Genomic DNA, 12,534 nt, shown 5'->3' with positions numbered 1-12,534 from the left:
CTATTTGTCATCACAACTCCTGCTGGGAAAAAAATCCAGGAACGTTTTTTTTTTCCTGATGGTTTCAGGCCTTCTTACAGTTTAATATATAAATATTTACACTGTCAATCCAATCCACCCACTCATACCCTTCCTTGCTCACCTGGATTCTGACAAAGCAACCATATTTTTATTCTGATTTTTTGTAGAATCACACAGTTAAACTCCTAACCTGTGAGTCCTTCTCTGAGTCAGCTCCAGTTTGACTTTACCTCTCTTGAACTGTGGAGCATGAAAAGAGTGTGCAATACACCATTCAATGCCTCAGCAGCCCCTGTGTGGCCAAGTGCTCTTCATGTAAGACCAGACCTGGGCCCAGATGTTTTTCAGTTACCTCATGTTGGCAGTACAGAGATCTCACCATCACCCAACTCCACCCTCCAGAATTTCCAAATGAGATGCTCCTCCTGTGAGGAAAAGATACTCTGATCGAGTACAACCCCACATACATTAACTTCCACTTTTTACTTTTAAATCTAATTTTTTTAAATTATTACTTCAATTCCCATGGCTCTTAAACTCTTCTTGCATAATCTTCCTGTGCACTAATTAAACTTCTCAATATTCATCAATGGTTTCATCACTCTAATTTCAAAATTTGCCTAAACAGATAAGATCTACTTCCCATCTAGGAGATCAGTTTTCTTATCAAAATGACCAGGTTAGCATGACACCACTTGGAAAGCTCATTTTGCACTTTAACATTTCTCCCTGGCTTCTACCATCCCTTCCAATCTGAAGTGCCACCAATAGTTCTCCATACTTTAGAACAGGACACAAAATTTTTAAAACATCAGCATTGCTGATATAGCTGCTATACTCAGGAAGTATCTATTCTCTAATGATGTCACTCTTACTAACAAGACTGCCTCAGAAATTTGAAGGTAAATGTCAATTTCTAAGTAGGCTCTTCCAGAATCCTGCAATAGAGATCTCTGAATTAACTTTACTGAAATATTCGACCTGTATTCATCACAGTCCTGGTAATTCCTAATGCCAAATTATCCTTGTCCCTTACAATTTGGGGGATTTTTATCTTTCTGGGTTAAAAATCACCATCCTTATGGAAAGTGATTTCTTTGACTTTTTTTTCTGGTGAGTGCAAAGCATTGAATAAACATCTGTGCTATTTCCTCTGAGACTGTAGCTACTACTCCTTGGAGCTGACTTTGAAACCATACATTCTAGCAGATCAGTCTCAGATCATTCTCAGATCTTTTTTCCTTCACACCAAATGGTTCCAAGTTTTTCCTCATTTTTCAATCTGCATGTTTCTATTATCTCTTTTAAAGCACACAAAGTCCAAGCCTGTTCATGTTTTAACAATTCTCAGCTAAGGTTCACCTTTTGATTGGTAACATGACATTCTTTTCTCAGTTCTTCCTGCTGTTTCTTGCAGGTGCTCTCCTTACTCCTAGCAGCCTTTTCAAGGTAAGTGTCCACGCAATCAGATCACATCCTTGAACTTTTCTGATGTCTGAAAGACTCCAACAGTATTAACATTTTTCATTAAAACAGATTCTCTGTTATTCAAGGCAAAGCAACCCTGTTTAGACAAATTTTCAAACTACTTTCTTCTGAAATCCAAAACTTTACTCCAGATGCATGAGTTTTAAAAAAACTTTTACATAGGATTTTCTTCTTTTGCTGTATATACATGCAAAATTGCATGACTGAACAAAGGCTAGATCTAACATTTCTTTTCATGTACAGTGTCAGCACACCCATTTCTTCTGCTTCTGCAAATTTTGAGTTGTTCCAATTGGTAATTCCTATTTTCAGTGTGGCCACTCTAAGTTTCTTCTATAAATCTTGCAGTCAAAAGATCTCCCTGTATCCTTTGGCTTCATATTAAAGGCTATACACACCACTAAAGACAAATCATGCACCTCCAATCATCTGAATAGTCTAGTTCCTTCTTTGGAGGAAATTAAGGTAGATCTACACAACACATTTACAAAATACTTTAAATAATATATGGACTGCATACTTTGCTAAACAACTTCTTTTGAAAGAATGAGCCTCTCTTTCTACAGCAACACCAAAGTTTATTTGGATCTTCCATACAGACAATATTCTACACTGAGTATGTGTCTGCAGTCAGTTCCTTGTATGGACATTTTTCAAATACACATTACTTTTAAATATACATGAGTTAATCACATTTTTGTCCATGAGAAATTTTTCTCTTCCAGATTAGGCCTTTTCCTTGCTCCCTTTGAAAAGAACAGAAAGTATTTCAAATGTATTTTATGGTTTCTTTGTGGGTGAAGAAAACATTGCAAAGATAATTATTCCAGGCAGGTTATCAGGTATAACAAAGGAGCCACTGAAGGTGAACTAGAGGAATCAGAGTATGAGAGAAAGGAAGTGTGGTATTCCACTATCAATTGCCACAATTAAGCAAACACAGCTATCAGTTAAGAATGAAGATTTTAAGACCTTGAACAGAAATTTACTTCTGTGAAGACAGCTTCTCCTTTAACCTGGCAGCTTCCCAGCTACTGTGTAAACCTAAGTCTCATTCTGCATTCTTCAGCAGTTAGCTGGTATTTTTAGAGTCACACTGGTCAAAGTCTGTTCCGGGACACAGCGTAAATCTGGGTTTAACTTTCAGCGAGCCGCTCAACTCTTCATTGCTTTGGAAAGCAGAAAGTTAAGATATCACATACAACAAAGATTTAGAATAATATATGCTGAATATGGAGGTGTAACACCTAGCTCACAGAGTCAAAGCTGCAAAGCCACTTGGTTTTCATAATGTACTGTCCAGGGCTCCAGATTCCAGAAAGACTGACTAGCGGGCACTCAGCACTGAGCTGGACTCCATGTGTGAGCACTGGACTCACCCAACCTTTCCAGGGCACAGATAGCACCACTGAGTACCTACTACAGCCACCACCATCTTCTTGTCCTACTGGGCTAGGAGCTCTACCATGGCATGCAGAAGGAGTGGTACTGGGATCATGTTAAACACCTACAGAAATTCACAGCTCTTGTAGAGCTGGCTCCTCTAGGCTGTCTCTCTGTAGCCTGACTTATGGGAACACAGCACAAATTTTCAAGGTTTATCCAGCAACATTTCTGATCCACCATGGATACAGCATGTTATCTAAGAAAAGCAACTGCACTGTTGTCCCCAGGAGCAGCATGTTCACAAACCTGGGAATGTATATTTGCACTTAGGTAATCTGCTCCCTGATAGCCAACTTCTGACTTCATGGCATAATTTGAAGTGGGGTTTGTATTTACAGACTACAACTAATTGAATTAGCTAGTAATTGAACACTGAATAACAAAAACTTGGTTCCTGGTAAGAACATGTTATTTCCAAATGATAGCTTGGTCTCCAAATGCTGACAAATGTCAAACAATTATTAGAGTTTTGATTTTTTTAAATTTTGTACTGCAACCTAAGCACCTATATTAAAATGTCTGGGGTTCTTTTCTAACTACGAAGACTTTTAAAAAATGTAACAGACACCCAGGTAATCCAGCTAGCCAACCTCTACTAATTATTTCTTTGAGAACTCCAGAATAGGCACTGTACATCAAAACACCTGAGATTAAAAGGCACATAATATAATACCCACACTGTCATACATTTAATCAGTTCACAGCTGAGTAGCTACTGTTACACAAAAGATTTCTAAAAAACAGATTTACACTTACTATATAACATTGACTTAGCTACAGAAATTATTTTCAAATTCAAGTTTGAATGTCAGTCATCTTGCAATGACCTGACAATCAGAAATAAGTATTAATTCCTGAAGTTCAGAAGTGTGTTTACAGCACAGCTTGATGCCTGGTGGTAAGGGCACAGGAAAGGAGGCTGAGGCCTTCTCCAAACAGGTGACTAGCATTGTTCAAGGAATGAGACACTTAAATTACTGTTCTTCTTTAGGCTATCTCTCAGCAGATTGAGAAGAAAATATTCTAGAGAGGATATTAGATTATTCAAAAACCATGACAGAACTACTACCTATTGCTCTTGTGAGCAAAATACAAGATACTTTCTTACGAGACACTTTCTTCCTAAAGAGGAAACGATGCCTAGTTTGGGTAAAGCTAGTTTCAAGTTGTGCAAAATAAACAGCATGTAAGAACCGATGCTGTTATTCACTCATGTGAGAACAACATCCATTGCAAACAGCTGCTCCTCAATTTAACACCAGCAGCAGTGAAAGTCCTATAAACACCAACATCAGTGGCATCATTTATCACTGGGGCATATGCAACACTAAATAAGGAACCCTAACCATACAGTACTTTGCATTGAGGTTTCCAAACTCAAGCTCATAACATTTCACGACCTCCTGGGAAGTATATACAATCTGCAAAGCAACAATATTTAATATGGAAAGCTAATTAAGAGATCGACTACTACAAAAAATGAAAACTTCCCATCACAACCTTCTTCACTGACCTAAAACAAACTGCTTAGGTTAATCCCCCATTGACAGGTTTTTTGTGCAGAAAACTGTTACAGCTTGAGGGCAGACACTCACACATTCTGGGTGCTTCTTCTCCCTGTCAGAGAAAGCTAATCTAACAGGGTGAATAGTTTGGCAGGAATCAGCAGCAGCAGCTAGAAGTGCATGTACCAAAGGAGGAGAGGTGAAACGAACACACCCAGGGCAGAGATGGTGTTGCAGGGCCTGAGACAGCAGGCTGAGTGAGGGCACTCCTCAACACAGCCACACCTGGCCGGCCTGTGCTTCCTTCCAAGACTCACTTCCAGGAGCTACATGCCTCCCTCTGTCCTACTGCCAGGAGACACTGTGGGAGCAGAGTTATCACCAGACAGTCCAAGGGGCCATGTACAGAACAGCTCTGGTCCTAAGGCCAGACTCACACAGCTGGGAGGGCAGGGAAGAGTTCCTGAAATCACACATTTTTCAGTTTCAGCTGTGGATGAAGGCTTCCATGGACACCATCTCAGCTTCAGGAAGGTAAGAACCGGAGAGCCCAACTCCCCATTGCAAAGGATCACTATTACACCCTGGGTCATGGTACTCTGTGTGCTATCCATACCGCACAAGCCTCTGATCACTTTCTGCACCTCAGCATTTCAGGCCAACTCAAAACTACTTGTATGGTAGGCATGAGCTTCAGAGTCACATCAGATGGGAAAAAATTAAAGCATAACTGAAAGACTATCTCATTTTAGGGATGCGAATATACATTCAAAATTGTTATTCAGAATTTCATTATTAAGTACAAACGCCCATTTTCCTTCACCCTGATCTCCAATGCTCTTCATTTTGCAATGACCCAAACCTTAAAAATGGTGACACAAAGGAAAAGGTCATAATCTCAGGCTGACAAGTTGCTGTGATGTATTCTAATGATGAGATGTAAATAATATTTTACTTGCCTGGAAATGCCTTAAGCCATTGTTTAAGCACTACAAAAGCAGGCAGCACTGAAAGACTAACATAAACATCCATTTAAATACTAACACTAAAGCAAGATGATGATCATTGACAGTTAAATACTTGAGCACAATTTTCCAGTTATGTATGTTTAATACAGGGTCATTTTTTTCATCAATAAAAGATACTTATTAAAAAATGCTAGTTGATGTTTAAACTCTACTATTTTAACAACTTCTCAAGAACATATGTGAAATCCATGAAGAACTACCTATTTTGTCAAGTGCTGGCAGCACTGTTCTCTACTGAAGTAACTGTCAACTGACTTAAACACAAACTTCCATTTTTAAATGCAGGTTAAAAAAATATTATCTTCTTCAGATGGAGATAATTAATCAACGGGTAAAGTCACATTTAAAATGTATTTTAGATATTCATTTATACTGAAACACTGAGAACCACATACTCTATTTCCAATACATTTTGCCTAGTTTCAACTACTGCTTTCAAGTCTAGACTTAACTGAAACTTCAGAATTACTGCATCGGTTTTTTTTATTATTTTTTTCATAATGATATAGAGTAATAGCACAAAAGCCATTTTGAAAATAACTGGCTTTCCACTGTGAATTTTTGCAATACAGCAGTCTAGACCTGGTGAACACTGCCTTTTTTGTAAGATTCTAAGATACATTCCACTGATCTACCCTCCCTGCATTTTAAAATACATTTTAAGAACCGCCATTCACCCCACTGCCATGGTAAAAAAAACAACAAAACACAGAAACCATGAATTTCAGAAACCAAATTTCAGTATTTGCCACTGTTTTACTACGCACCGATGTTGGCAAGTAACTTCAGTTTGGCCATATGTAACACAAGAATTGCTTATGTGCAAAGAATAAGAATTAAAGGTCAAGTAATGATTTAAAACAGGTAGAATCATATACTTCTAAAGTTAGGGGGTTTTTTCCATTAAACAGGGGGGTTCTGTCTTCAAAGCTAATGCCTTGCTACAGCACTATTCAAGTTCAACAAAGAAAATACCTTCCTATTTTTTCTTCCTGCAGTTTAACACCTGAAAGAAGCTCAATAATTTGTTTTATAAAGCATTATTTATTAAAGACATTTAATACACCATTCTCATTTACAGTCATGTTGAAACATGTAGCTAAAAAGGTTCTGAGTTCAGGACAACTGGATCAAATTCAGCCAGGGTCTTTTACGTCATCATATTATATTCCAATGAAAGCTATTTTGGGAAGTGAGAGGGACAAAGCTGGAGCAAAACTGTTTTGGCCATACAGTTATGGGAATACCACATTATTCAGGGATCAGGAAATAGGAAGCGTCACAAAAATTACTTCCTTACCTACATTTGCTAGAAATAAAGGCAAGATCTTCTTGATCTCTGGTATAAATGCTTATGATGACAAAATATTGGACAGCTTGAATCCAGGATATTAAAATAGTTCTACCTTTTGAAGTAAAAATTTTGGATTTTTTTTTAATATTGATATCCCTTACAAGTCTAGAGATCAACAATATTGTTTGTTTTACTCCACTCCTAATTCCACTAGCCTAAAACCAGATATATATACTTCTTACACTGAACTGGGTTATGCAGTTGTTTTGCATCCTTTGTTATTCCTTTCTCTCACTCATGCTGGCAAATCTTCAGGAGTTATTTTGGGAAGTAAAAGACACTGGGAACCTTTAATAGCCAAACTGATCACAGTATTTTTCATGTCCTTAAAACTAACGTTTGTCCTTAACATTTGGAAATGGAATGGCAAAAAGTTTGTTCTATAAAATATGTAAGTGAAAGTCAGAAAAATATGAGGCATATTACAGTACCACAAGAGTTAAAACTAAAATCAAAGCATTTGGTGAGAGCAGTGTTGATTTTGAATCATAGAAGTAATTCACACCCTCCTTGTATACAAAATATTAATGTATCATGAAAAAAAGAAACTAAACAGGAAACCCACTCTGATATTTATACAAGCTACTTTACATAACAGCAGACACTGCTGATTTTATCCAGGTAAGGCAAGGAGGAAAACAAGTTGCTTTTTTCTTTAAAAGATGTGTCCACAGGCAAATAGGAAATTTTATTTGACATGTCCAAGGGTTTGGCTTTTTTGGATTATTACCAGAATATCCTTTGTCATAAACCACACAGCTTCAGATTCTGTTGACATTACTTTTATGCACTCAAAGATCTAACAGATATATTCCCTCTAAGAAAACCATGTGTTGTTACATTCAACCAGACACTTTTTCCACTGCCAGCTCTCCAAAACATGAACACACACTATAAAAAATATCTACTAGTAAGGAATAAACACATTTCAAGAAAGAGGAAAGGTGTAGACTTGCACATTGCAGATTTATCCAATGATATCACGTTTTCCCCTCTTTTTCTCTCTTTTTTGAGCACCTTAAAAATATATATCTAACATTCACGATTTCTCACCTATTCAGCAACAGTACTAACCAAATACTGCTACTGGCATTGATGGCTTGCTAACAACTACAAGTCCTCAAATTTGCTTAAAAGAAAATATCATATTATTGAAAGTTTCAGTCCTAAAAACACAGGGTGTTGCTACACAACAAAAACCTTTTCAGTATACTACAAAGAAGGGGTAGAAAACATGATGATGGGAGAAAAAACAGACCCTGCTGCTTTCATTCATGTAGTAAGTGATGTCAGCGCCTGCAGTGGTAGCTGCTCTGACCTGTGGAGGCTCAAAGCTGGAGTGTTTGCACAGAAATCTCCTTCATAAAGGAACCTCTAGCAAATCACTAAAATATCCACACAAAATGGCTTAGCAGGATAGCCAGTTCAAGGCAAAGATACTGAAAAAGGCTTAAAGGAGGTGCGGAAGGGACAGGTGTCTTAGGAGAATAACATCTATCCATCAGAATCATAAGCAGTTTCCAGAACAAGCATCCAAGTCAGACTGCAGAGCCAAAGACAAACACATCTCCTGCACTGGTGAGAAAAACAACAGGATTAAACCTCGAGCCTAAGCTCACATTTTACAGCAGTGGGAAATGGCTTTGAAAAACTGACAAAAAAACTTAATCAAGCCACTTCCCCAAGACTTGCATACTCATAACAACTATAAATAGCTGGAGTAGCATTGTTTAACAAGCCACAGCAAAATGGTCCATGTCTGAAAATGGAACATTTAATTTTTTCTTCAAGTCCTCCATTATTACTGCAGTAGTCCTCCAGCTCAGTAATCAAATTTCTATACACTATTATCACCATACAGACTACAAACATGCTTTTAGCGTCCACACATCATTTACTAAAATGCTGAGAACAAGCAGAGAAACAAAGACAAGATACTGTCCCATGGCATGGAACTATATTCCAAATTGTGTAAAAACACCTCTAGCTTTGGGGGGGGGCGGGGTGGAGGGGCAGACGAAGGGGAGGTTTGGTAACCTTTTTTCATTTGCAAGACTGAAGAAATAGAGTATCTTATTACTCTTGCCCGCTAGAAAATGGTGCCTGTATTTCAGTAAAATAAAGCTGTTGACGTGTGCAATTGTGGTCATTATTAGGGCGATCACGTTGTTTTCATTCATTCATTCAGGATTTGCTAAAGGATGTCAGCTTCTGCAGCAGCAGCTGGCTTGACCTGGAGGAGGGGGAACGAATTCTTTGCAGTGCATACAGATTACAGGGAGCATTTCTCGACGGACCGTTTATGATTTTATACACTGCACTCATTAAACCAAATCAAGCTCTGTGACGCAGTTCACCAGGAGGCAAGCTCAAACAAGTCTAATGACAGAAAAGTCATTCAGTACAAATTTATAGTCTGATTTATTAAGGCTAAAATAGCCCACAGATGAAGACTGAAACCACTTTCTAAAATTAAAATTTCCCCTCCAACAAAACAATCACACACATTAATGAAGTACTTCACAGCTTTGCAGTATTTTTGTGGCTTGCAGGTAACTACCCATATTGCTCCCTCTCCAATACACCCTAAGCGTAGGCTTTATACACTGCACCACTACAATGTTTTCCTCCGAGTTCCCATAATTAAATAATTTACTGCTCATCATCAGCACTATCACTACTCATGCACACAGATATTTTAGTTTTTCCTAGTTTCCCATTAGCATTTTCCAAAGGTTTGAGGCAAAAAGGGAAATCGACATTTAGTGCTCCATACAGTCAGAAAAATATGATCTTTAAAATTTTAAACAGAGCTTGAATGAATCAAAACCACAGAAGCTCAGTTCCATTTTCAAGCACGCAAAAACCCTCTGCAGAAATAGACTCTTTTTGGAAAATACATTACAAAGTATCTCTGGTCAGATTATAACACAATCAATTAGGTCATCTGCATAAGCAGATGCATAGGGCAAATTAACTCCATTTGTAACTGGCAGTGACATTTTGCTCATTTGTAAAATGCTGCCCCAACCTAGGACAATTCTGATGACAGATATGCCCAAGTTGCAAGTACTACAGACAGCAAGGGTTTACTACACATAAAAACTGAAGAGGAAAGAAGGTAAGATTCCACTGCTACAACACACGCTGGCATCCAACACAGACCACAATTTGCCACAGAAATCACACACAGTTAAGACTTATGGAAGGGACAGAAAAAAGCAAGTGGTATCGAACCACGGAAAGCATTCCCAGAAAGAGATGATGTGCGATACCTGATAGCTACAGCAGACAACATAAAAAGTGCATTTAGTCCAATTCATTCAACTGCTCAAGTGATGGGGGAAGGCAGAAGGGAGTGGGGGAGGTAAGATGGCCACTGCCACTTTAACACATTCAGTAATTTAACAGACAACCTGACACAGGTTAAGTTGGACTTGCTGGGGATCAATTTTACATTTTAAACTTTACAGGCCTGTTTTGGCTACACGGGGGTTGGTTTGTAGTGGGTTTTGTATGGTTGAGTTTTTTACAGTCCCAAGGATTCAGTACTTAAGTATCACAAGGGACAGACTTGTTTTTAAGCACCTCAATATGGGAATTTCCTTGTTTTGGAGTCTGCGCTGGGAAACATCACATCTTTTCACCTGTGATCTTACAAAAATGCAAGTCTTTTAGGAAACCGAGCTCTGCAGAAAGGAAGAGCATTTGAGGCTTGGTTTTAACACACACTTCAGAACTGGGTTGTGACACCCCAGATATAAATCTAACTCATTATCACCCCTACTAGATAGTTACAGCTGGAGACAGGGAAGCGGGTTAATTTTAGGCTCGCTTCCCTGTTGCACACCTCCGCTGCCAGAGCCCGAGGGCAGAAGCGGCAGGAGCAGCTCCATCGGAGCCCCCGGTGCTCCTCCGCCCGGGGCGGGGAGGGGAGCGGAGCCGCCGCCGGCCCCGGGCTCGCCCCCGCCGCTCCTCCCAAGGCCGGCGCGGGGGTGTTTTCCTAGGCAGGGTCCTCACCTTGCCCTAGACGAGGATGACACTTCAGGCGTCGCCTCCCCCCATCGCGGGGCAGGGCGGCGGGACGAAGCGCTTTTGCCCCCGCTTCCCGGCCAAGCAAACCCGGGCACGACACCTGCCCCGGGGGCGGGGGATTTAAGGCTCGCCCTCGCCCCCCGACCCGCTCCCTGAGGCTCCGGCGGGGCTCCTCCCGTCGGGCCGGGAGTCCCCCGGTGTCCCACCCCCGCTGGCCCGGGGGAAGGCAGGGCGCAGCCCAGCAGCGGAAAGCAGAGCCCGGGGTGCCCGGAGCCTGGGCGGCCCCAGCCCGGCCAGCACCCCCGCGGGGCAGGGAAGCGGGACCGGCTTTCTCCCGGTGCTTTACCTCTGTACACCGGGGAACTGGGGCTCCGTCTCTCAGGTGAGCTGCTCCTCCTGCTGCCGCCACTCTCCGGCGACCGCCGCTGCCTGCCCTTCACCCTGCCCGACTCCCCTCCGCCGCCCGCCGCCAGCGGCGGCGTCGCGCTGGGCGGCGGTGGGGGACTGCCTCCGCCGCGACCCCCGCCGCCCCCCGGGCCCGTGTTGCTGCCCACCGAGGCGGATGGGGAGCGGGTCGGGCTGTGCTGGTTGCCCCGCAGGAGCTGGTACGGGACGGTGGCTCGGATAGGCTGGAGCAGCCGGCTGGTCCCCGCCGAGCCTCCCCCGGCGCCGTTACCGGGGCCCCCGGCCGTGGCGGCGGTGGGGGACCCGGCGGCGCCGCGCCTCATCCTCTGCGGCGGGGGCTGGTGGTGGGACGGGGGGGTTTGCGAGGAGCTGGACGAGGACATAGCGGGGATGCGCAAGACCCCCGCGGGTCACTCGCTCCGGTGGCAGCGGGGGACCCGAGCTCGGCCCCCAGCGCCCCGCATGCACCGGCCGCGGGGAGAGGAGGAGGAGGGGAGGGAAGGAGGGAGGGGGCGGGGCGGGACAAGCGCTGCACGGCCCTGGGGAGTCTCCGCGCCGCCTGCCCAGCTGCCCCCGGCGCTTCCTATCGGCGACGGCGGCTGCTGCTTCCACGCCAGGCTCTGGCCATCGCTGCCCGCCCCAGCGTCGAGAGCACCGGGGGCGCTGCCGAGCCCAACGGCCGCTCACATCGTACAGCGCTGCCGGCTCAGGGCGGTCGGCGGCACAGCACGACGAGGGGACACGCAGCCGGAGCGGGAAGGATGGGGAGGGGGGGAGGCGCTCGCAGCCAGCTCTTGCTCCTGCCCCCGCCGGCGCCCGGGAACCGCTACCAGCACCATCCGCTCCCCACGCCGCCCGCCCTCCGAATGGCACCGCGCAGCCCCAGCGCCCGGCCGCGACGGGCAGGGGCGGTGGGCGCGCGAGCCCATTGGGCGCCAGCGCGGCACCAGCGCGGGTCCCATTGGTCGGGGGCCCTGTCGCTCGTCGCTCTCAGCCAATGGGAGCGGGCAGCGCGGCGGGGGTGTGGCGGTTGGCGGAGAGGCGGGCCGGGGGAAGTGGGATGTGGCGGCGGCGGCGGCAGGGGCGGGCTCGGGCTCGTTCTCGCTGGGATGCGGAGCCCGTTGGGGGAGCGGCGGGAGAGCAGCCCTGGTGGGCGCCGGGTGAGGTGCCGGGATGAGCTTCTCAGTTCAAAGCGGACTTTACGGGATGCCGACTTAACACTGACTGAGGAGAGGCAGTGCTCCGTACCAAG

At 43.8% G+C, this 12,534-nt stretch overlaps 1 protein-coding gene across 4 annotated transcripts in view; it reads right to left on the bottom strand.

The window, feature by feature from the left end:
- Positions 1–11,821, bottom strand: part of GLCCI1 (glucocorticoid induced 1) — a 53,858-nt gene extending 42,037 nt beyond the window's left edge. For all 4 annotated transcript variants that reach the window (XM_058802561.1, XM_058802570.1, XM_058802578.1 and 1 more), the window contains exon 1: positions 11,224–11,821. In XM_058802561.1, the coding sequence (XP_058658544.1) occupies positions 11,224–11,665 (442 nt within the window). In that variant the 5' untranslated portion in view covers positions 11,666–11,821. The remainder of the gene's footprint in view (positions 1–11,223) is intronic.
- Positions 11,822–12,534: the final 713 nt, after the last annotated feature.

Source organism: Ammospiza caudacuta, chromosome 1 (assembly GCF_027887145.1).
Source record: "Ammospiza caudacuta isolate bAmmCau1 chromosome 1, bAmmCau1.pri, whole genome shotgun sequence".
Classification (NCBI taxonomy): domain Eukaryota; kingdom Metazoa; phylum Chordata; class Aves; order Passeriformes; family Passerellidae; genus Ammospiza; species Ammospiza caudacuta.
Note: the sequence above shows the minus strand (reverse complement) of the source record. Positions and strands in the feature narration are given on the sequence as shown.